We start from the raw sequence: 22,951 nt of genomic DNA on the forward strand, positions 1-22,951 counted from the left end.
GGGCAAGTTCGGGCAAGTGAGGAAAAAATTCTACTTGCCCGTCTGCCATCGCTACTTGCCCCGGGCAATCGGGCAATCGTTAGTTTCGAGCCCTGCACGAAGAAAGAATCCGATCTGGCGAAAGCCCGTGCGGCTCTGGACTCAGAGGCCACAGAGCGTGAACGTCTGCAGGTGAAGTTGTCCAAGCTGAAGATTGATTTTGACGAGCTGGAAGCAAGGTGAGGCCCGCCCGGCCATTTTATCAAAAATATGCCAACAACAAAATGGATAGTGGATATTAGTGCTGACACAATTGCTTTGCTGCTGGGGCCACACCCCAAGGAAAATCCTCCTCGTGACTAATTGCAGCTCAATTGGACTTTCAGTTAACCATCCCATATGTGGGACTCACGATGGGATCACCGGTGTTTGAGTGATGTTCCAGTTATTTATTTTCTTTCGCAATTGTCATGGTGATGATACTAGCCAACTTACATTGGCTCCCGGTCCATTTAAGATGTGACTTCAAGGTTCTTCTACTAACCTATAAATCGCTGCATGGCTTAGCGCCTTCATATCTCGTCGACCTAGTTGTTCCTTATGTTCCGTCTCGTAACCTTCGTTCGCAAAACGCTACCCTTTTAGCGACACCGAGGGCCAAGAAAATGTCTGCAGGCTCTAGAGCATTTTCTATTCGGGCTCCAGAGCTTTGGAATGCCCTACCAATGGATATTAGGACTGCTACCTCAGTAGAAACATTTAAGACACGTTTAAAGACACATTTCTATGACATGGCCTTTAACTAACCTGTAGTGGCCGATTCGGCTGGAGTTTGTTTTCTCTCCCTCTCCACCCCCTCCCTCCCCCCTCCCCGGCCGGGGAGGTGGTTAGGTGGCACCCATGCTGACAGCGGCTATCTGGATTCTCGTGGGCCAATTCAAGTTTGCCGCAGAATTCATCCTGAAGGCCCACGAGAGTGTCACGGTAATCAATCTTATCTGGAAGATCTCAGATACATGGTGCTCAATATTTCAATGACGTTTACATGCATCAGATCTGGGCGGCTGACGCTGGCCGAAACCACAATCCTCCATCTGATCTAGTCTGGGAGACACAGTCCAACTGGGGACCCGTAGGCCAGGTCCACTTTACCTTGATCAACGCCAACGGAGAGGTGACACATCTTTCAAGCGACAAGAAGCAATATTTCTCTTTTGACGTCCGTTTTTCTTCCAGGAAATAAGGATGAGCAAAGCCACTGGCGCACGTTTGGAAGATGATGATGGAAATTCCACTTCCACCGTGGGATAGAGGAAATGGAATTTCGGTTTCTTGTGTGTCTTGACATATGAAGGGATTGACAATAAAGCAGACTTTGACTTTTGACATGGTCACATTATAAAAATATTGTATAACAATACAATTAAATGGGCTTTTTTTAATAAAATCTGCTCCGACCTGTTGTGAAATTTAATTGAAATAATTGAAATAAAGTTGTTGTTCTTTAAAAATGATTAAATTCGTCTTTTTTCATTCTGTGTAATTGCATTCTGCTGTATGCACCAAAACAATGTCAACTTTCATTTACTGGAGCACTACAAAGCACCTCAGTTTCCAGCAAACTGCCCCAGCTCCAACTTTAGCAAGGTAAGAACCAGAAATGGAAAACCACCAGAGGTGGGAGAAAATACAGACACTGACACTTTCCATAATTGTTTGCTAGCATCGGCTTGACTTTTATGCGTAGGTTGAATAGATATTTGTTTTTTAACTGACCTAAATATTCTTTTTTCCAGGAGGCTTGCCTGCACAGGCTGGCCCAAGGTCTGTCCACTTACATAATTCTTCTCAAGCACGTGGAGAAGGAATATCCCGGCAGTAAAATTCTGTCTGAGGCCAAACACTACTCTGAACTCCTGCTCTACAATATCAAGCAAAAGGTTGGCCAGTGTGACAATTTAGGGATAGGAAATGAATTTTGCTGTTACTATAATACCTATTTTGACATTGTGTTGCTTACTCTTGTCCGGCAGATGAAAAAAACAGAAGAGGTCACAGGCCTGAGTAGCAATGAGGAAGAGAGCCTATTGAGGTCACTGTACCACCCCGATGCTTTCCACAGAAAGATGACGGCGCACAACATCCTGCGGAAGCTCTACATCTTCATTGTTGACGGCAAGAGGGCGCTGAGGCGCAAAGAACGGCGAAGGGGAAAACATGCCAAGGTCTTCGCCATGTTTAGTTTATTGCGGTAGTCACGTCCGCCACTGAAGCCCGTCGGAAATGTTGGGCAAAACATGAAGTGAATTAAGTTGTTGGATCTGCACTGACGTGTCGTAACCCACTGACGGATTGATGATGTATTTGTTTTTGCATGACGCACTGAGTTTTTTAAATTTTTTATTCTGTAGATAACCTATTTATTGCTCATTCAAAAAAGCCATTGTGAATCTAAGACCTTATTTATTGCAAACAGTCGTATTAATTATTTAAAGAAGATATTTATTACATATTATTGTTTTTATACTTGAAGGCATGATAATTATATTTATTTTTTAAACGGAATGTATTTTTAAAACATGAATAAAACTATTTGTTTACTTGTGAATTGAACTGCTTGATTTATAACACTTTGGCAGGTGTCTTTTGAGAATTTCACTTATTAGATTGAACTACAGAAATCTCTTTTTCTGAGATTCAAAGACATCGTATATATATATATATATATATATTTGCAAAACTGAAATATCGTAAGGCCACTTATGGGCTTTACTGTCAGACATTTATTGACAAAAACATGGAACAGACTTCAAGACAATGTCGTAACAATAACAAATAAATATCTCAGACCAAATTGACTTTCAGGTGGCCAACTCGTCGTGGTCTTCGGGTGGAGGTTGTTGATGCAGGTGCACGTCATCCTTCTTCAACCCCAAAGTAAACTGAAACGAAGCAAAAACAGCCAACGATACATATGTCATTGTTGTTTTTGACTTAATCTGCCATTTTTTTTAAGGTTCTCTTTCTACATATTTACCAAACACAAGCGATACATTAACTTCAATACAAAAAAAGGGCACTACCTCAAATACAACTTAGAAAACAGTTTGACTGAAATGGTAGTCATTCAATAAATAAATATACGCACATTTTCTTTTTCAAATTGCAGCCTTTGCGGTTTTGAAAATTGCAGTTGATCACATTGCAACGTCGACTTGAATTCTATTCATCTCTCAGTTTTAATGCACAGACAGACACACGAGAGAAAACGCTGACACAGAAGCAGTGGATGACGCAAATCCGTGTTGCCGCAAGCAGACCTGTTGCTGAGATTGTCTCATGTGTTGAGACGAGCGACACTAGACGGTGTTCAGGTGAACGTCACCACCAAGAATTTACCGATAACGACAGTGGAGTGGTTTTCACTACAGGTAAACAGCTGGCAAATGTGACAAAAATTCCAAAATCTCGTAGAGAAAAGTTCCTACGACAAATAAAAGCACAAGAAAAGTTAAAAGAAAAATTGGAAGTGAGACGTAAAAAACAGGAACTAAAGAGAATGATGAAAAACTCTAAAGAGAGGGAACAGTACAGTCAAATTGCAGAGGTAAGACAAAGGAAATTGGGTTATATTAGAACCCGTTATCAACAGGACAAGCGTTTTTGTGCCAAACAAAAGTCCTATTTTACACAACGTTGTCAGACGGATCATGAGTTTAAGAAGAAAAACCTTTCCCGTTTCTCACGTCGTTATAGGACAGATGAGTGTTTTACGATGAGACGACGCGCTTACATCACAGAACGTTACCGTGACGATGTTGGGTTTCGAAACAGGCAGCGCTCTTACATGACACGCCGTTATTTAAACAACCCTGAATTCCGATTAAAACATCAGGAAATCATGAGGCGCATAATGGCAAAAAAATCTGATTCACTGAAGACCAAAACAATGCGCAGAGTAAGTACGCTTTTGAAAAAATACTAAGTCATAAACCGACTATGTAGGGAGCGAAATGACTGTGTGCTCATGAAAGCTGTTGAGGTATTCAAAGCCCAAATTAAGAATGGCCCCACATTTGTCTGCACTGTTTGCCACAGAGCATTGTTTCCGAACCAAGTACGCGCTTGTCAACGTAGATTTTATAAGAAAAACAGACATGTTGTTGCAAGTTGTCTCACGGGACAATTTGTCCATATCTGTGATGATGAATGTCAGGCCTCGTGCAGCGTACCAGCTGAAAGAAAACTGGAGTGGATATGTCACACTTGCTATAGTCACCTCAAAGATGGTAAAATGCCTGCACTTGCTGTTGCGAACAATCTCACACTCTCTGATATTCCAAAGGAACTGTGTGGATTGAACATACTGGAGAGACACCTCATTTCCAAATGCATATCATTTGCCAAAATTGTACCTCTTCCCAAAGGTCAACAACGAGCCATTCGTGGAAATGTGGTGTGCGTGCCATCGGAAGTACAAGAGACGGTCAATGTCTTGCCCAGACTAAGAAGTAAGTCACAGATGTTGAGAGTGAAACTGAAGAGACGGCTTTGCTACAAAGGCCATCAGTTTTTTCAAACTGTCACTTGGTCTAAGCTAATGAGCGCTCTGATGAAACTGAAACAAGTCCATCCACAGTACAGAGACATAACCATTCGCGACGATGCGGACCTTTGCGACCCAACCCTCACTGACGATGAGAGCAGCTCCGATGAAGCGCAAATGAGCGACAGTGAGTACAATGAGGAAGCTCTGGAGGAGATGTACAGATTTGAAAGTGATGCTCTGTGTGGGATGAACAGTGACTCTCAACATGACAACAGTGGTAACAAACAGCAACAAGAAAATTCGGAAGACGGTGATCAACCAAATGGTGGAGTGATACTTGAATCATGTCTCCAACCCAATGATGTGGCAGAGGAGATTATGAGTTTTACAGAGGGCATTTATTGTTGTTCTGCCCCGAAACTTGTCAGTTTGACTGTATTATATTGGTTTATATTGCGTTCGACAGATAGACTTTTATTTTGAAGGCGATGTCTAGCAGGAAGTCGGCCGTCGGCCATTTTCGTCGTAATCACAACAAGCCGTGTGCAGCTAGTGCTAGTTAAGTGTTCATCCATGGTCATCCTTGTTTCTGTTTGTGCCTTCGACATCATCGTCTGTAAGTTTCCATTTATACTTTAAAGCTCTATCATATTTTCGTATTATTTATGAGGAGTCTTTATTGTAAGTATGAATGTTTATGTCGTATTTTTTCCGTATCGCTTTTCAGTTTTACTCCATGTTTTGGGAGAACACTGCAATAAAAAGGAGCTTTGGAAGCTATACCCTGACTCAGTGTCTACCTTAGCAGGAGTTAGGCTTACTGCTGAATTGGTGTTAGAAACACACACAAGGAGAGCAGGAAAGTAAAAAGACGATACGCAGCTGGCAACACAATACACAGCAGCAGACTACATGAACATGGACAACGATCAGAAGAAAAATACTACAATAAAAGGCTTCAAGTCATCTCAAAGTGGATCGTCGGTCAGTCGTAAAAGCTCTAGCTCAACCAAATCATCAGTCAGCGCTGCTGCTGCAAAGGCAAGAGCCAAAGCAGAGGCTGCTCGTGCACGTGCAGCATTTGCAGAGCGTGAAATCAGTATCAAGGTGAACAAAGCAAGACTAGAAGCCAGCCTCGATGCCTTGCAGTTGGAAAGAGAAGCTGCAGCTGCTAATGCCCAGGCAGAAGCTTTAGAGGCAGCAGCGGAGATTGAGGAAGAGGAGCTCCGTAGCAAAAGGAGCTTCCCTGTCGTGGAGCAAGACACACAAGAACGCGTAAGCGAATATGTTCGTGACCAAACTACACGTTTTGACAAGCTCCCTGAACCTGTAGTCTTCTCAGAGACCGCAGAGCGATCTATTGAGCCTCACCTTAACGCGCCAACACCATATGTTCACAAAGAAGAAGAATATATTATGAAAGATTCTTGGCCAGCCCCACCTCAACTTCAACAGAGACCAACATCACTTCAGAGTTCTCAGGCAATACATGAATCCAAATCATCAGTCCAACCGCACACCCAAGAGAATTTCCAAGTCAAAAGAGAGAAAGACACTTACAACACCAATCCCACATCCAAGCTAACTTTCCCAAAGTACTCTGACACATCTCACATGTACCGAACCAGTCCAGAGTCTTCAGTTATGTTGGACATGGCAAAGTACCTGGCACGCAAAGAACTTGTTTGCACGGGCCTATCAAACTTCGATGATCGTCCTGAATCGTACAGAGCATGGAAGTCCTCCTTCTTCAACACGATCAAAGATTTGGATCTGACAGCTAGTGAACAGTTGGATCTGCTTTCAAAATGGCTTGGAAAAGAATCATCTGAACACGTGAGACGTCTGAGAGCAGTTAACATTGGCAACCCAAATGCAGCTCTACGAACAGCTTGGGAAAGACTTGATGAATGTTTTGGCGCTCCAGAAGTCATTGAAAATGCGCTTTTCGCAAAGCTCGACAACTTTCCTAGAATCTCGAATAAGGACAGCCAAAAATTAAGGGAACTTGGAGACCTGTTAAAAGAGTTATTGTCAGCAAAAGAAGATGGATACCTGTCAGGCTTGGCATTCTTGGACACTGCTCGTGGCATAAAACCAATCGTGGAAAAATTGCCATTCAACCTGCAAGAGAGATGGCTTTCTCAGGGATCAATGTACAAGCAAGATCACAAGGTCAGTTACCCGCCTTTTTCTTACTTCACCTCTTTTATCTGCTACCAAGCTAAAACAAGGAATGATCCCAGCTTTACCCTTTCTGGAAACAACCTAACATTTGAAAGAGCAATGCCGAAACATAAAGCTCCTAGAACAGTGGTTTCAGTGCACAAGACAAAAGTTTCTACTGATGTTACACAAGATGAAACAGCTTCCGAAGAGGACGTGTCGAAGCAATGTCCAATCCATAAAAGGCCTCACCCTTTAAAGAAATGTCGGGGCTTCAGGCTAAAAACTCTTGCAGACAGAAAAGCATACTTAAAGGAACAAGGCATTTGTTTCAAATGTTGCTCATCATCCTCCCACCCAGCTCGTGATTGCAAAGCACGCCTGAAATGTGACGAGTGTGACAGTGAAAATCATATAACGGCTCTTCACCCTGGTCCACCACCATGGGCAGCTAGAGTCTCAAATTCCCCGAAGAACGATGGCGGGGAGTCAGAGTTGGAGGAAACCACGAGAACTCCAGTCGTAAGTTCTCTGTGCACCAAAGTGTGCGGGGATCATCTCAAAGCAAAGTCGTGCTCAAAGATCTGCCTCGTTAAAGTATATCCAGACAATCAACCAGAGAAAGCCAAAAAAATGTATGCCATGCTCGATGACCAGAGCAACAGATCTCTAGCTCGGTCACAGTTTTTTGACATCTTCAAAATCGAGACAGACGCATACCCTTACACCCTCAAAACATGTGCTGGCTTAGCCACAGTCTCTGGCAGGAAAGCAACCGGCTACCATATCGAAGCAGTTAATGGTGGCGTTAACTTGTCGCTGCCAGAACTCACAGAATGTGACGATTTACCAGACAATCGTGACGAAATACCAACTCCAGAGGCTGCTCTCCACCACCCCCATCTAAAAAGTATTGCCAGCGAAATCCCAGCCTTGGACGACAATGCCCAGATCCTTCTTCTGCTGGGTAGGGACATTCTTCGCATTCATAAAGTGAGGCAGCAGATTAATGGTCCTGGAGATACTCCTTTTGCGCAAAGACTTGATCTTGGATGGGTGCTGGTGGGTGACGTGTGTTTGGGAAAAGTCCACAAGCCTATCATTCACAGCTACAAAACAAATGTACTAGAAGATGGAAGACCTTCGCTGTTCAGGCCATGCACGAGCCACATCAATCTCAAGCAAGCGACCAGTCCCAGTTTCGTCAATGGTCTTTCTCACAGTTCACCAGATGACTCGCTTGGCCTTACAGTTTTTGCAAGGACTGACAATGACGACAAGCGAGCCTTCTCCATCGAAGATGAACAGTTCATCAAAATAATGAATGATCAAGTTTTCCAAGATGAGTGTAACAGCTGGGTGGCACCTCTCCCTTTCAAGACACCCAGACCTCCCTTATCAAACAACCGAGAGCAAGCTATGACCCGCCTTTCATCTCTGAAACGCACTCTGGAACGGAAGCCAAAGATGAAAGAACAGTTTGTCACCTTTATGCAAAACATCTTTGACAACAACCATGCTGAACCAGCCCCTCCGCTACAAAAGGGAAGAGAATGTTGGTACTTACCAATGTTCGGAGTCTACCATCCCAGAAAACCTGGACAAATCAGAGTTGTGTTTGATTCTAGTGCACAATCCAATGGCCTCTCACTCAACAATGTCCTGCTCACCGGGCCAGACCTGAATAACAGTCTCATTGGAGTTCTCATTCGCTTCAGGAGGGAGAAAATAGCTGTTATGGCAGACATCGAACAGATGTTCCATTGTTTTGTCGTAAGAGAGGACCACCGAGATTACTTGCGCTTCCTCTGGTTCCGAGAGAACGACCCCAGCAAAGACATTGTCGAATACCGGATGAGGGTACATGTATTTGGCAATAGCCCTTCCCCAGCCGTGGCCACCTACTGTCTCAGAAGAGCAGCCCAGCAGGGAGAACAGCAATACGGGTCAGACACCAGACACTTTGTGGAGCGAGATTTTTATGTCGACGATGGCCTGGTCTCAACACCCACCGAAGAGGAAGCAATTGCTCTGCTGCAAAAGACTCAAGCTTCTCTGTCGGAGTCAAACCTGAGACTCCACAAGATCACGTCTAACAGTGTTAGAGTCCTGACAGCATTTCCAGCAGGGGACCATGCTAAAGACATTAAAGATCTCTATCTCGGAACAGAAACGGCGCCCACCCAAAGAAGTCTTGGTTTGAGCTGGGAAATCAAAATAGACACTTTCACCTTCCAAGTGTCAGTCAATGACAAGCCATTCACACGTCGTGGGATTCTTTCTACAATAAACAGTCTTTTCGACCCGCTTGGCTTTGTTGCTCCTGTGACCATTCAAGGAAAGTCACTATTGAGAGAGCTTACTCTTGAAGGAACTGAATGGGACGTTCTTCTTCCCCAAGAAAAACTTAAAGTGTGGGAAACATGGAGAGATTCTCTTCAGGAATTGCAACATCTTCACATTCCTCGTGCTTATACCACCACTTCTCCTTCCAAGGCAAAGCAAAAGGAGATCTGCATCTTCTCTGATGCCTCTACAAAGGCTATTGGTGCTGTCGCATACCTCAGAACAACTAACGAGGATGGCCAGATCCACGTGGGCTTCATCTTAGGAAAAGCCAAACTTTCTCCTCCCAGCGAACCCACCATTCCCAGACTGGAACTTTGTGCGGCAGTGCTAGCTGTAGAAATGGCTGAACTCATCGTTCAAGAGATTGATCTTCCACTTGACGCAGTCACCTTTTATTGTGACAGTAAAGTGGTGCTGGGATATATACATAATCAGTCAAAACGTTTCTATGTGTATGTCCACAACAGAGTTCAAAGGATCCGGCAATCCACAGACCCAAAGCAATGGCGGTACGTGCCTACGGAACACAACCCAGCTGACCATGCCTCCAGATCGGTTCAAGCTTCCATCCTCACACAAACCAACTGGTTCACAGGTCCAGCCTTTCTATACAAACCACAAGCAGCCACTGAGCATCAACAGTCATTTGAAATCATCGATCCAGACTCAGATGTGGAGATCCGACCACAAGTAACAAGTTGCGTGACGGGCCAAAGAGACAAGCGCTTCGATCCAAAGAGATTTGAAAGATTCTCATCTTGGAAGTCCTTGCAAAGAGCAACTCTTCTCCATGTAACTCGTTCTTTTAAGTCAACAGACCAGGATGTCACTGTATGTTCTGGATGGCACCAGTGTTCAAAGCCTCACAGTGTCGATGAGTTGTCAAAATCATCTGAAGTCATCCTTCGTGCTGTACAAAGAGCCTGCTTTTCTGAAGAATACGACTCCCTCTCCAAGGGGCAAGACGTTAACAAGAAAAGTTCATTGTCAAAACTAAATCCTGTTATAGCCCCAGATGGCTTGTTGAGGATTGGAGGGAGACTGAAGCTGGCAGATCTCAGCGACCCTGAAAAACATCCAATCATTCTGCCAGGTAAACATCATGTGTCCACATTGCTCATAAGACATCATCACGAACGAGTTGAACACCAAGGCCGAAGTTTCACAGAGGGCGCTGTACGAGCCGCTGGCATTTGGTTGATTGGTGGTAAGAGACGCATAAGCAGTATTTTACATGGATGTGTCACCTGTCTTAAACTTCGTGGAAGAAGAGAGAGGCAGAAAATGTCGGACCTTCCCCAAGAACGGTTGAGCACTTCACCTCCCTTTACATACACTGGTGTGGATGTCTTCGGTCCCTGGTTTGTGACAGCAAGGCGCACAAGAGGAGGCTTAGCTCAAAGTAAACGATGGGCTGTTCTGTTCACATGCTTGAGTACCCGCGCCGTCCATATAGAGGTGATTGAGTCCATGGATACTTCCTCCTTCATCAACTCCCTGAGAAGGTTCTTTGCAATCCGTGGCCCTTCTCAACAGCTACACTCAGACCGTAGAACCAACTTCATTGGTGCTTGTAAAGAGCTGGAGTTTGAGAAGGTTCTGAAGGAATCAGAGGTCCAAACATACACTAACAGTCAAGGTTGTTCATGGCATTTCAATCCACCTCATTCCTCACACATGGGTGGTGCGTGGGAACGCATGATCGGAGTCGCAAGGAGGATTTTGGATTCAATGCTGATGCGTACTCACTCCTCAAGTTTGACCCATGGAGTCCTGTGCACTTTTATGGCAGAGGCGACAGCCATTATCAACTCTAGACCGCTTGTTTCTATTTCATCTGATCCAGATGCTCCTCAGATACTCACACCGGCAATGCTCCTTACTAACAAACAAAGTATTCTACCTCCATCTGGGAAGTTCACCGACAAAGACTTGTTCAAGCAGCAGTGGCGCGAGGTACAAAGGTTGGCTGATCAATTCTGGAGTCGCTGGAAGCGCGAATACCTGCACACTCTGCAAGTTCGACACAAATGGCAGGAATCGAGACCTAACATTGAAGATGGGGACGTCGTTATGTTGAAGGACAGTAAAACGTGTCGTAACGACTGGCCCATGGCCCTTGTGACTAAGACCTTTCCTGGACGTGATGGAAGAGTTCGCAAGGTCGAGATGAGAGTTGTTAAAGATGGATCCATGAAGAAGTTCTTTAGACCAGTTACAGAGATTGTTCTGCTTCTGAAAAGGCAGGACTGAAACATTTAACTGTAGGATGTTCTAGTTCGATGTGTGGCATCTCGTCAGATACCAGGCGGGGAGTGTTCTGCCACGAAACTTGTCAGTTTGACTGTATTATATTGGTTTATATTGCGTTCGACAGATAGACTTTTATTTTGAAGGCGATGTCTAGCAGGAAGTCGGCCGTCGGCCATTTTCGTCGTAATCACAACAAGTCGTGTGCAGCTAGTGCTAGTTAAGTGTTCATCCATGGTCATCCTTGTTTCTGTTTGTGCCTTCGACATCATCGTCTGTAAGTTTCCATTTATACTTTAAAGCTCTATCATATTTTCGGATTATTTATGAGGAGTCTTTATTGTAAGTATGAATGTTTATGTCGTATTTTTTCCGTATCGCTTTTCAGTTTTACTCCATGTTTTGGGAGAACACTGCAATAAAAAGGAGCTTTGGAAGCTATACCCTGACTCAGTGTCTACCTTAGCAGGAGTTAGGCTTACTGCTGAATTGGTGTTAGAAACACACACAAGGAGAGCAGGAAAATTGTGTTGCTCCTGCAGAAAGAAACAACCCAGTAAGTTTTTTCAAGACTCCCAAGCTTGAGGCCATGGCTTTTCCGGTGCAGTTTCCCACTGGTCAGAACACCCTCGATGAAGAGAGAGCAATAAAACTCACACCAAGCAAATATTTCCAAACCCGTCTGTGTTGCGTGGATGAACGCTTTGCTCGAGATACCAACTACTTGTTCTTTGCCCAGTTTGTGACTGAAATTTACCAGGCAACGTCGAGCATGACAATACAGCTGCGCAAAGGTAAGCCTTTTACCAGGGATGGTCGAAGGATAAACAATGCCATGCTTCAGGACAAACGTGAAGTTGAGAAACTGGTGCGCAGCAAAGATGCTGTCCGATCCATGACACCGCTGAGAGGTACGCCGGCCTATTGGGAGAAAACCACCAAAGATCTTTTTGCTATGATCCGGCAGCTGGGCACACCCACGTTCTTTTGCACATTTTCTGCTGCCGAAATGCGTTGGGAAGAGGTCATCACCGCCATCAAAGCGCAACAAGGTGAAGTAGTGAATTTCGCCCAACTTGACTGGGCTACCAAGTGTGAGATCCTACGCAGCAATCCTGTGACGACGATGCGCATGTTTGACAAGCGTGTGGAAGCTCTGTTCAGAGATTTGATCCTCTCTCCGGCGCAACCGATTGGTGAGGTCGTCGACTACTTTTACCGACTGGAGTTTCAACACAGAGGAAGTCCTCACATTCATTGCCTCATATGGGTTCGAGGTGCCCCTGTATTTGAGGAAGCCACGGATGGAGCCATCTGTCATTTTGTGTCTCGCTACATCTCGGCCGAGCTGCCGGACCCGCAGAAGGAACCGGAATTGTACAAAAAGGTCACAGAGGTTCAGATGCACAGCAAAAGTCACTCCAAATCGTGCGTCAAACACCAAGGTGCAAATTCCCGCTTTGGATTCCCCAAACAACCGTGCGATGAAACAATGATCGTCAGACCTGCGCCCGTCGACGACGACAATCGAGATCAACGCAATGACGATCGGTTGGCGTCGAATGCCAAGCTTGTTCCCGTGCTAAATCTGCTGAATGAGCCTGAAACGGCATCCCTGACTTTGCCTCAGCTACTGGCTAAACGTAAGCTCACCGGTGACGAGTACATGAACTGTTTGCGCATGACGGCCTCGTCGAGTTCTGTCGTGCTTAAGCGAGAACCGAAAGACTGCTGGGTCAACAACTACAACCGCCATTTGCTTCTTGCCTGGGATGGAAACCTGGACATCCAATACATCCTGAATGCCTACTCTTGCATCGCATACATCTGCAGCTACATCAGCAAGGCTGAACACGGTCTGAGCCAATACCTGAAATCGGTCATTGAAAACTCCCGCTGCGCGAATGTCAACGAGAGCGATGAAATGAAGCAAATTATGCAAGCGTACTCCAAGAAAAGAGAAGTGAGTGCTCAGGAATGCGTCGCACGTGCGTGCGGCTTGCATATGAAACAGTCCTCCCGCATGGTGGTATTTGTACAAACGAGTGACAATGCGCTGAAAATGAGTTATCCTCTCTCGCTCCTTGAGGGCAAAACGCAGGAATCTCATGAAGTGTGGATGACTGGCCTGCCGGAAAAATACAAATCCAGACCTCAAACAGAGGAATTTGAAGTCATGTGCTTGGCTGATTTTGCATCAATGTGCAGAATTGTTTATGGCAAACAAGCCAAAGGTAAGAATGTTTTGCCTCTGCTGAACGACATGGGCTTTGTCCAGAAAAGAACAGAAAAACATGCGGTCATCAAATACTGCAAATACTCTGAACAAAAGAATCCGGAGGATTATTACTGCTCCTTGCTCAAGCTGTACCTGCCTCATCGTGCTGATTGCCAATTAAAATCTGAACGCTGTCCTTCCTATCAGTTGTTTCATGATAACGCCTGTGTACAGTTACCGTATAACGACTCTGTGGAGCGCGTGTGCCAAATTGTCAGAAGGAACAGAGAAAGGTATGAGAAATACAGTCGAGACATTGACAACGCCATCCAAGAGGTGGAGGAGAGTGGGCTCGTCATAAACGAATGGTGCCACCTGGCTCCCGAGAGTGAGTTGCAAAGACTCGAATGCGTTGAGGAAATGAACGCGAGAGATGAACCGAACGACAACGTGGAGGAAAATGTCCCGGACTATAACGTCAGGTCCAAAACAACGCAAATGTCCATCGTGACAGAGGCTGCAGCCATCGATCCCGCAGTGTTACGCGACATGTATCGTAACCTGAACCAAAAGCAAGCGTCCGTCTTCTACAAGGTCAGAGATTGGTGCATAAAACGTGTGTGTAGCTCAAAGCCCATTGAGCAGTTCTTCTACCACATCAACGGTGGCGCCGGGACCGGCAAATCGCTCTGATCAAGTGTATCCACGCAGAGGCTACCAAAATACTGCAGAGACTACCACGACTGGCTGAGGAGGCCGACATTTCCAAGCAAACGGTTGTTCTCGCAGCTTTCACTGGCACGGCGGCGTTCAACATTTCCGGGGCAACGTTGCATTGTCTACTCAAACTGCCGAGAAGTCTCAAACCCCCGTACCACGGGCTGGGCAATAAACTGGACGAAGTCAGAGCCGAGCTGTCCATCGCCGAAATACTCATCATCGATGAGATTTCCATGGTGTCGAAAGACCTCTTTGCCTACGTGAATGCCAGGTTGAAACAAATCAAAGGAATTAATTTACCTTTCGGTGGCATGTCTGTTCTTGCTGTTGGAGATTTCTTTCAGCTCCCTCCCGTGAGACAGTCCAAACCTCTGTGCGTGTACGATCCTACGCGGCTGGACCACTGGCGTGACGACTTCAAAAAGATCACGCTCACCGCCATCATGAGGCAGAAAGACGATGTCGCCTTTGCCGAACTGCTGAACCGACTCCGCGTCAAAGAAAAGTCAGATGAACTGTCGGAAATGGACAGAGCTCTCCTTGCCACGAGGTACACTTCCCCAGAAATGTGTCCAAAGCATATTCTGCATGTTTTTGCCACCAATAAACAGGTGGATGGCCATAACTCTGCGATGCTGGAACTGTTTCATAAGGACATTGTGCAGATTGACGCGGATGACTACAAGAAAGACAAAGGAACTGGCAGAATGGCAAGGCAAGCTTCCCCTGTGCAAGGCGCTAAGAATGAGCTCCCGGACTCAATCAAAGTTGCCTTGGGTGCTCGTGTTATGATCACACGGAACGTTGATGTTCAATCAGGTCTGTGCAACGGGATGTTTGCAAAAGTTGTCAAATTGGTGAACTATCCAAATGAAGCCCGTGTCCAGAAACTTGGCTTGGAACTCGATCATGTGAGTAACACAGCGCGTGCTGCTAACCCCGTGTACATTGACAGACTGGAGGAGAAGCTGAACAAGGCTGGAGTGACGCGCCGACAGTTTCCCATCAAGCTTGCTTTTGCCTGCACGATCCACAAGGTACAAGGCATGACAACGTCACAGGCTGCAGTTTCGCTGAAAGGTGTTTTCGAACACGGCATGGGGTACGTAGCTCTGAGTAGAGTGACTTCGCTCAGTGGTCTGCATATTCTGCATATGGATGAGAGAAGGCTTCATGCAAATCCACAAATCACTGCTGCTCTTGCTGAGATGGCAGAAGATTCTTTGGAGAGCGTCATGCCCCTCCTTCACGTGATGCCGTCGGTAGATCGGGCAAATCACCTGGTTGTCGTCCATCATAACACCGAAGGGCTGTCTTGTCACGTGCAAGATATCGTGTCTCATCACGAACTGCTTTTCGCTGATGTTTTGTGCTTCACAGAGACACACCTCCAAGGATCAGTGGCCGATGGACGTGCTTGCTTGGAAGGCTACACGATGTTTTGCAGGAACCGAAGTGATTCTTACACAAACTGTCCTGACTTGGCTACAAAACGTGGTGGCGGCGTAGGTATTTGTGTCAAAAGTCACATCGCGGCCCAGGAAAAGAAATACGTTCAGGGTGTGACCGACATTGAATTTGTTGTGGTGATGTTGGGATCACCGGTGTTTGAGTGATGTTCCAGTTATTTATTTTCTTTCTGTGTGTTCGCAATTGTCATGGTGATTGTTCTGGTGTTTTTTAACTCGGCTGTATGTATTTGTTTGTTCACGCTGATTTCTCCGACTGCCCGAAATTTTCCATATTCTCAGTTTATGTGTATATCTGTCATCTCAGGGACACGAAGAAAGAATCCGATCTGGCGAAAGCCCGTGCGGCTCTGGACTCAGAGGCCACAGAGCGTGAACGTCTGCAGGTGAAGTTGTCCAAGCTGAAGATTGATTTTGACGAGCTGGAAGCAAGGTGAGGCCCGCCCGGCCATTTTATCAAAAATATGCCAACAACAAAATGGATAGTGGATATTAGTGCTGACACAATTGCTTTGCTGCTGGGGCCACACCCCAAGGAAAATCCTCCTCGTGACTAATTGCAGCTCAATTGGACTTTCAGTTAACCATCCCATATGTGGGACTCACGATGGGATCACCGGTGTTTGAGTGATGTTCCAGTTATTTATTTTCTTTCTGTGTGTTCGCATTTGTCATGGTGATAATACTAGCCAACTTACATTGGCTCCCGGTCCATTTAAGATGTGACTTCAAGGTTCTTCTACTAACCTATAAATCGCTGCATGGCTTAGCGCCTTCATATCTCGTCGACCTAGTTGTTCCTTATGTTCCGTCTCGTAACCTTCGTTCGCAAAACGCTACCCTTTTAGCGACACCGAGGGCCAAGAAAATGTCTGCAGGCTCTAGAGCATTTTCTATTCGGGCTCCAGAGCTTTGGAATGCCCTACCAATGGATATTAGGACTGCTACCTCAGTAGAAACATTTAAGACACGTTTAAAGACACATTTCTATGACATGGCCTTTAACTAACCTGTAGTGGCCGATTCGGCTGGAGTTTGTTTTCTCTCCCTCTCCACCCCCTCCCTCCCCCCTCCCCGGCCGGGGAGGTGGTTAGGTGGCACCCATGCTGACAGCGGCTATCTGGATTCTCGTGGGCCAATTCAGGGTGGGGGAACTGCAGCTCAACCTCCTCGAAGACACTGCCAGGACAATTGAGGGCTCCTTCGGCAGCCCTCTGCTATGACATGGACATCCACTTTTTATTTAATTGATTTTCATGTTGTACCATTTGTGCCCTCTCTGCATCCATTTCAACCTGGTGATCCTGAAAGGGGGATCCTTCCATCTGTGGTCCCTTCTCAAGGTTTCTCATTTTCCCCTGGTAGGGGTTTTTAAGTTTTTCCTTGCCCTTTTGGGAGCTTAAGATCAGGGGATGCTTTGAGAATAATTGTCAATTTCTGTCTATGTGAAGCCCTTTGAGACTGCTTGTGATTTAGGGCTATACAAATAAACTTGACTTGACTTGATTGTTCTGGTGTTTTTTTAACTCGGCTGTATGTATTTGTTTGTTCACGCTGATTTCTCCGACTGCCCGAAATTTTCCATATTCTCAGTTTATGTGTATATCTGTCATCACAGGGACACGAAGAAAGAATCCAATCTGGCGAAAGCCCGTGCGGCTCTGGACTCAGAGGCCACAGAGCGTGAACGTCTGCAGGTGAAGTTGTCCAAGCTGAAGATTGATTTTGACGAGCTGGAAGCAAGGTGAGGCCCGCCCGGCCATTTTATCAAAAATATGCCAACAACAAAATGGATAGTGGATATTAGTGCTGACATAATTGCTTTGCTGCTGGGGCCACACCCCAAGGAAAATCCTCCTCGTGACTAATTGCAGCTCAATTGGACTTTCAGTTAACCATCCCATAGTCGCACATCAATATAAATAGCGCATTTGACTGCGTCGAGGGTTTAATACTGTTTTTGCTCAGGAAGTCGCATCACATTCAAACCCTTAAAGATGAGCTGGAGTTTGAAAAGAAGCTGCATTCCGCGGTCGGTAATTACCATCACTATCGCTTATTTAATTAATGAAAATAAAGCTGAGTCATTCTCACGTCTCACGTAGGACTTGCGCATGGTCCAAAGCCAGCACGAGTCTCGCATGGTGGAGTTGGAAGCCGGCCAAAAAGTGAAAGATCTGGAGGAGGCTCTGTCTACAGAGAGGGAGCGGACCCAGAACAAGGAGGAGAGGTCTTTTTACAGCTTTAGAACATACCACAACGTTTGCTCTCATAGCAATTAATGTCTCCACGTTTGTCCCCAGGGTACGCCAAACCATGTCGGCCAGCAAAAAGAGGAAACGTCCGAAGGACAGCGAGGGTTTGAGCTCGGGCGGATGCAATGTGCCTCGTCCTAAAATCGCCCAGCAGGTCACTGTGGATGAGCAGCAGGTCACTGTGGATGAGCAGCAGGTCACTCTGGATGAGGTGGACTCGTACGGCAAATATGTCAGACTCCGCAATACAGTTGATGAGGTCAGTGGATGTGTCACAGGGGAACATCTTACGAAATTTGCACATTTTCCAGTAACGACTAACCTGTTGAGATCAATTTCAACTATTAGGATCAGAATTTGGGGAACTGGCAGGTGAAGCTCCAGATTGGATCTTCTGCTCCCATCGTATTCAAGTTTGCCGCAGAATTCATCCTGAAGGCCCACGAGAGTGTCACGGTAATCAATCTTATCTGGAAGATCTCAGATACAAGGTGCTCAATATTTCAATGACCTTTACATGCATCAGATCTGGGCGGCTGACGCTGGCCGAAACCACAATCCTCCCTCTGATCTAGTCTGGGAGACACAGTCCAACTGGGGACCCGTAGGCCAGGTCCACTTTACCTTGATCAACGCCAACGGAGAGGTGACACATCTTTCAAGCGACAAGAAGCAATATTTCTCTTTTGACGTCCGTTTTTCTTCTGGGAAATAAGGATGAGCAAAGCCACTGGCGCACGTTTGGAAGATGATGATGGAAATTCCACTTCCACCGTGGGATAGAGGAAATGGAATTTCGGTTTCTTGTGTGTCTTGACATATGAAGGGATTGACAATAAAGCAGACTTTGACTTTTGACATGGTCACATTATAAAAATATTGTATAACAATACAATTAAATGGGCTTTTTTTTAATAAAATCTGCTCCGACCTGTTGTGAAATTTAATTGAAATAATTGAAATAAAATTGTTGTTCTTCAAAAATGATTGAATTTGTCTTTTTTCATTCTGTGTAATTACAGTCTGCTGTATGCACCAAAAAAGAAAAGAGTGTAATATCGGTTTCATCAGTATATAATTGAAACCGGAAGGTATTCGGAAATCCCTGCGGTCAGTAGAATATATAACGGCTGTGCAATGAGAAGTCAAGACATGTTCCACGAGAGCAGGCGGTCAAGGCAAGAGTAATCTCGACGCAACATGCCCAACATGTGTAAGTCAGTGATGAATGTTTCCTGAATTTTCTTCCTCTTTTGCCATTCATTCATGATTTTCTTCTGCTTCCGCATTAGACACGCAAATTCTTGCGGTGGGCTTGGTGGCTTTTCTAGTACTGCGAGCCAATGGCGCTCCGTTGACAGAAGCGACCACCGTCTTGCCATCAAGCGACACCTCAAGTGAGGAGGAAACGGCGCCCTCTGACCTGCTGACCTCTGCTCATGTTTGGGACTCGGTTCTGGGTACCGCTAAAGAACACCAGAAAGCTGTAAGTGGAAATTCAGAAAGCACCTTCATTGTCTTCTCCTGGCTGTAAAACATATCTGACTTGTGACTAATTTCAATATCAGTTTGATGATGAATTCCAAAACAATGTCAACTTTCATTTACTGGAGCACTACAAAGCACCTCAGTTTCCAGCAAACTGCCCCAGCTCCAACTTTAGCAAGGTAGGAACCAGAAATGGAAAACCACCAGAGGTGGGAGAAAATACAGACACTGACACTTTCCATAATTGTTTGCTAGCATCGGCTTGACTTTTATGCGTAGGTTGAATAGATATTTGTTTTTTAACTGACCTAAATATTCTTTTTTCCAGGAGGCTTGCCTGCACAGGCTGGCCCAAGGTCTGTCAACTTACATAATTCTTCTCAAGCACGTGGAGAAGGAATATCCCGGCAGTAAAATTCTGTCTGAGGCCAAACACTACTCTGAACTCCTGCTCTACAATATCAAACAAAAGGTTGGCCAGTGTGACAATTTAGGGATAGGAAATGAATTTTGCTGTTACTATAATACCTATTTTGACATTGTGTTGCTCACTCTTGTCCGGCAGATGAAAAAACCAGAAGAGGTCACAGGCCTGAGTAGCAATGAGGAAGAGAGCCTATTGAGGTCACTGTACCACCCCGATGCTTTCCACAGAAAGATGACAGCGCACAACATCCTGCGGAAGCTCTACATCTTCATTGTTGACGGCGAGAGGGCGCTGAGGCGCAAAGAACGGCGAAGGGGAAAACATGCCAAGGTCTTCGCCATGTTTAGTTTATTGCGGTAGTCACGTCCGCCACTGAAGCCCGTCGGAAATGTTGGGCAAAACATGAAGTGAATTAAGTTGTTGGCTCTGCACTGACGTGTCGTAACCCACTGACGGATTGATGATGTATTTGTTTTTGCATGACGCACTGAGTTTTTTAATTTTTTTATTCTGTAGATAATCTATTTATTGCTCATTCAAAAAAGCCATTGTGAATCTAAGACCTTATTTATTGCAAACAGTCGTATGAATTATTTAAAGAAGATATTTATTACATATTATTGTTTTTATACTTGAAGGCATGATAATTATATTTATTTTTTAAACGGAATGTATTTTTAAAACATGAATAAAACTATTTGCTTACTTGTGAATTGAACTGCTTGATTTATAACACTTTGGCAGGTGTCTTTTGAGAATTTCACTTATTAGATTGAACTACAGAAATCTCTTTTTCTGAGATTCAAAGACATCGTATATATATATATATATATATATTTGCAAAACTGAAATATCGTAAGGCCACTTATGGGCTTTACTGTCAGACATTTATTGACAAAAACATGGAACAGACTTCAAGACAATGTCGTAACAATAACAAATAAATATCTCAGACCAAATTGACTTTCAGGTGGCCAACTCGTCGTGGTCTTCGGGTGGAGGTTGTTGATGCAGGTGCACGTCATCCTTCTTCAACCCCAAAGTAAACTGAAACGAAGCAAAAACAGCCAACGATACATATGTCATTGTTGTTTTTGACTTAATCTGCCATTTTTTTTAAGGTTCTCTTTCTACATATTTACCAAACACAAGCGATACATTAACTTCAATACAAAAAAAGGGCACTACCTCAAATACAACTTAGAAAACAGTTTGACTGAAATGGTAGTCATTCAATAAATAAATATACGCACATTTTCTTTTTCAAATTGCAGCCTTTGCGGTTTTGAAAATTGCAGTTGATCACATTGCAACGTTGACTTGAATTCTATTCATCTCTCAGTTTTAATGCACAGACAGACACACGAGAGAAAACGCTGACACAGAAGCAGTGGATGACGCAAATCAGTGTTGCCGCAAGCAGACCTGTTGCTGAGATTGTCTCATGTGTTGAGACGAGCGACACTAGACGGTGTTCAGGTGAACGTCACCACCAAGAATTTACCGATAACGACAGTGGAGTGGTTTTCACTACAGGTAAACAGCTGGCAAATGTGACAAAAATTCCAAAATCTCGTAGAGAAAAGTTCCTACGACAAATAAAAGCACAAGAAAAGTTAAAAGAAAAATTGGAAGTGAGACGTAAAAAACAGGAACTAAAGAGAATGATGAAAAACTCTAAAGAGAGGGAACAGTACAGTCAAATTGCAGAGGTAAGACAAAGGAAATTGGGTTATATTAGAACCCGTTATCAACAGGACAAGCGTTTTTGTGCCAAACAAAGGTCCTATTTTACACAACGTTGTCAGACGGATCATGAGTTTAAGAAGAAAAACCTTTCCCGTTTCTCACGTCGTTATAGGACAGATGAGTGTTTTACGATGAGACGACGCGCTTACATCACAGAACGTTACCGTGACGATGTTGGGTTTCGAAACAGGCAGCGCTCTTACATGACACGCCGTTATTTAAACAACCCTGAATTCCGATTAAAACATCAGGAAATCATGAGGCGCATAATGGCAAAAAAATGTGATTCACTGAAGACCAAAACAATGCGCAGAGTAAGTACGCTTTTGAAAAAATACTAAGTCATAAACCGACTATGTAGGGAGCGAAATGACTGTGTGCTCATGAAAGCTGTTGAGGTATTCAAAGCCCAAATTAAGAATGGCCCCACATTTGTCTGCACTGTTTGCCACAGAGCATTGTTTCCGAACCAAGTACGCGCTTGTCAACGTAGATTTTATAAGAAAAACAGACATGTTGTTGCAAGTTGTCTCACGGGACAATTTGTCCATATCTGTGATGATGAATGTCAGGCCTCGTGCAGCGTACCAGCTGAAAGAAAACTGGAGTGGATATGTCACACTTGCTATAGTCACCTCAAAGATGGTAAAATGCCTGCACTTGCTGTTGCGAACAATCTCACACTCTCTGATATTCCAAAGGAACTGTGTGGATTGAACATACTGGAGAGACACCTCATTTCCAAATGCATATCATTTGCCAAAATTGTACCTCTTCCCAAAGGTCAACAACGAGCCATTCGTGGAAATGTGGTGTGCGTGCCATCGGAAGTACAAGAGACGGTCAATGTCTTGCCCAGACTAAGAAGTAAGTCACAGATGTTGAGAGTGAAACTGAAGAGACGGCTTTGCTACAAAGGCCATCAGTTTTTTCAAACTGTCACTTGGTCTAAGCTAATGAGCGCTCTGATGAAACTGAAACAAGTCCATCCACAGTACAGAGACATAACCATTCGCGACGATGCGGACCTTTGCGACCCAACCCTCACTGACGATGAGAGCAGCTCCGATGAAGCGCAAATGAGCGACAGTGAGTACAATGAGGAAGCTCTGGAGGAGATGTACAGATTTGAAAGTGATGCTCTGTGTGGGATGAACAGTGACTCTCAACATGACAACAGTGGTAACAAACAGCAACAAGAAAATTCGGAAGACGGTGATCAACCAAATGGTGGAGTGATACTTGAATCATCTGCTTCATCGAGGGTGTTCTGACAGTTGGGAAACTGCACCGGAAAAGCCATGGCCTCAAGCTTGGGAGTCTTGAAAAAAC

The 22,951-nt window shown here is 44.8% G+C and overlaps 1 protein-coding gene across 5 annotated transcripts; it reads left to right on the plus strand.

Annotated features, from left to right (window-relative positions):
* The first annotated feature begins 4,943 nt into the window (after nucleotides 1-4,943).
* Nucleotides 4,944-17,931, plus strand: LOC133149749 (uncharacterized). Of its 5 annotated transcripts, none has more exons than XM_061271924.1 (8): nucleotides 4,944-5,144; nucleotides 5,256-11,570; nucleotides 14,565-14,781; nucleotides 14,885-15,736; nucleotides 16,008-16,133; nucleotides 17,319-17,444; nucleotides 17,669-17,732; nucleotides 17,806-17,931. In XM_061271924.1, exon 2 carries the CDS (start codon nucleotides 5,441-5,443, stop codon nucleotides 11,294-11,296), a length of 5,856 nt encoding a protein of 1,951 aa, XP_061127908.1. In that variant the 5' UTR covers nucleotides 4,944-5,144; nucleotides 5,256-5,440; the 3' UTR covers nucleotides 11,297-11,570; nucleotides 14,565-14,781; nucleotides 14,885-15,736; nucleotides 16,008-16,133; nucleotides 17,319-17,444; nucleotides 17,669-17,732; nucleotides 17,806-17,931. The 5 variants fall into 5 exon arrangements, with proteins under 5 accessions (XP_061127908.1, XP_061127909.1, XP_061127912.1 ...); XM_061271925.1 differs by having other exon boundaries at nucleotides 14,576-14,781; XM_061271928.1 differs by having other exon boundaries at nucleotides 9,511-11,570.
* The last annotated feature ends 5,020 nt before the right edge of the window (nucleotides 17,932-22,951 follow it).

This window comes from Syngnathus typhle, unplaced genomic scaffold (genome assembly GCF_033458585.1).
Source record: "Syngnathus typhle isolate RoL2023-S1 ecotype Sweden unplaced genomic scaffold, RoL_Styp_1.0 HiC_scaffold_456, whole genome shotgun sequence".
In the NCBI taxonomy this organism is placed as follows: Eukaryota; Metazoa; Chordata; class Actinopteri; order Syngnathiformes; family Syngnathidae; genus Syngnathus; species Syngnathus typhle.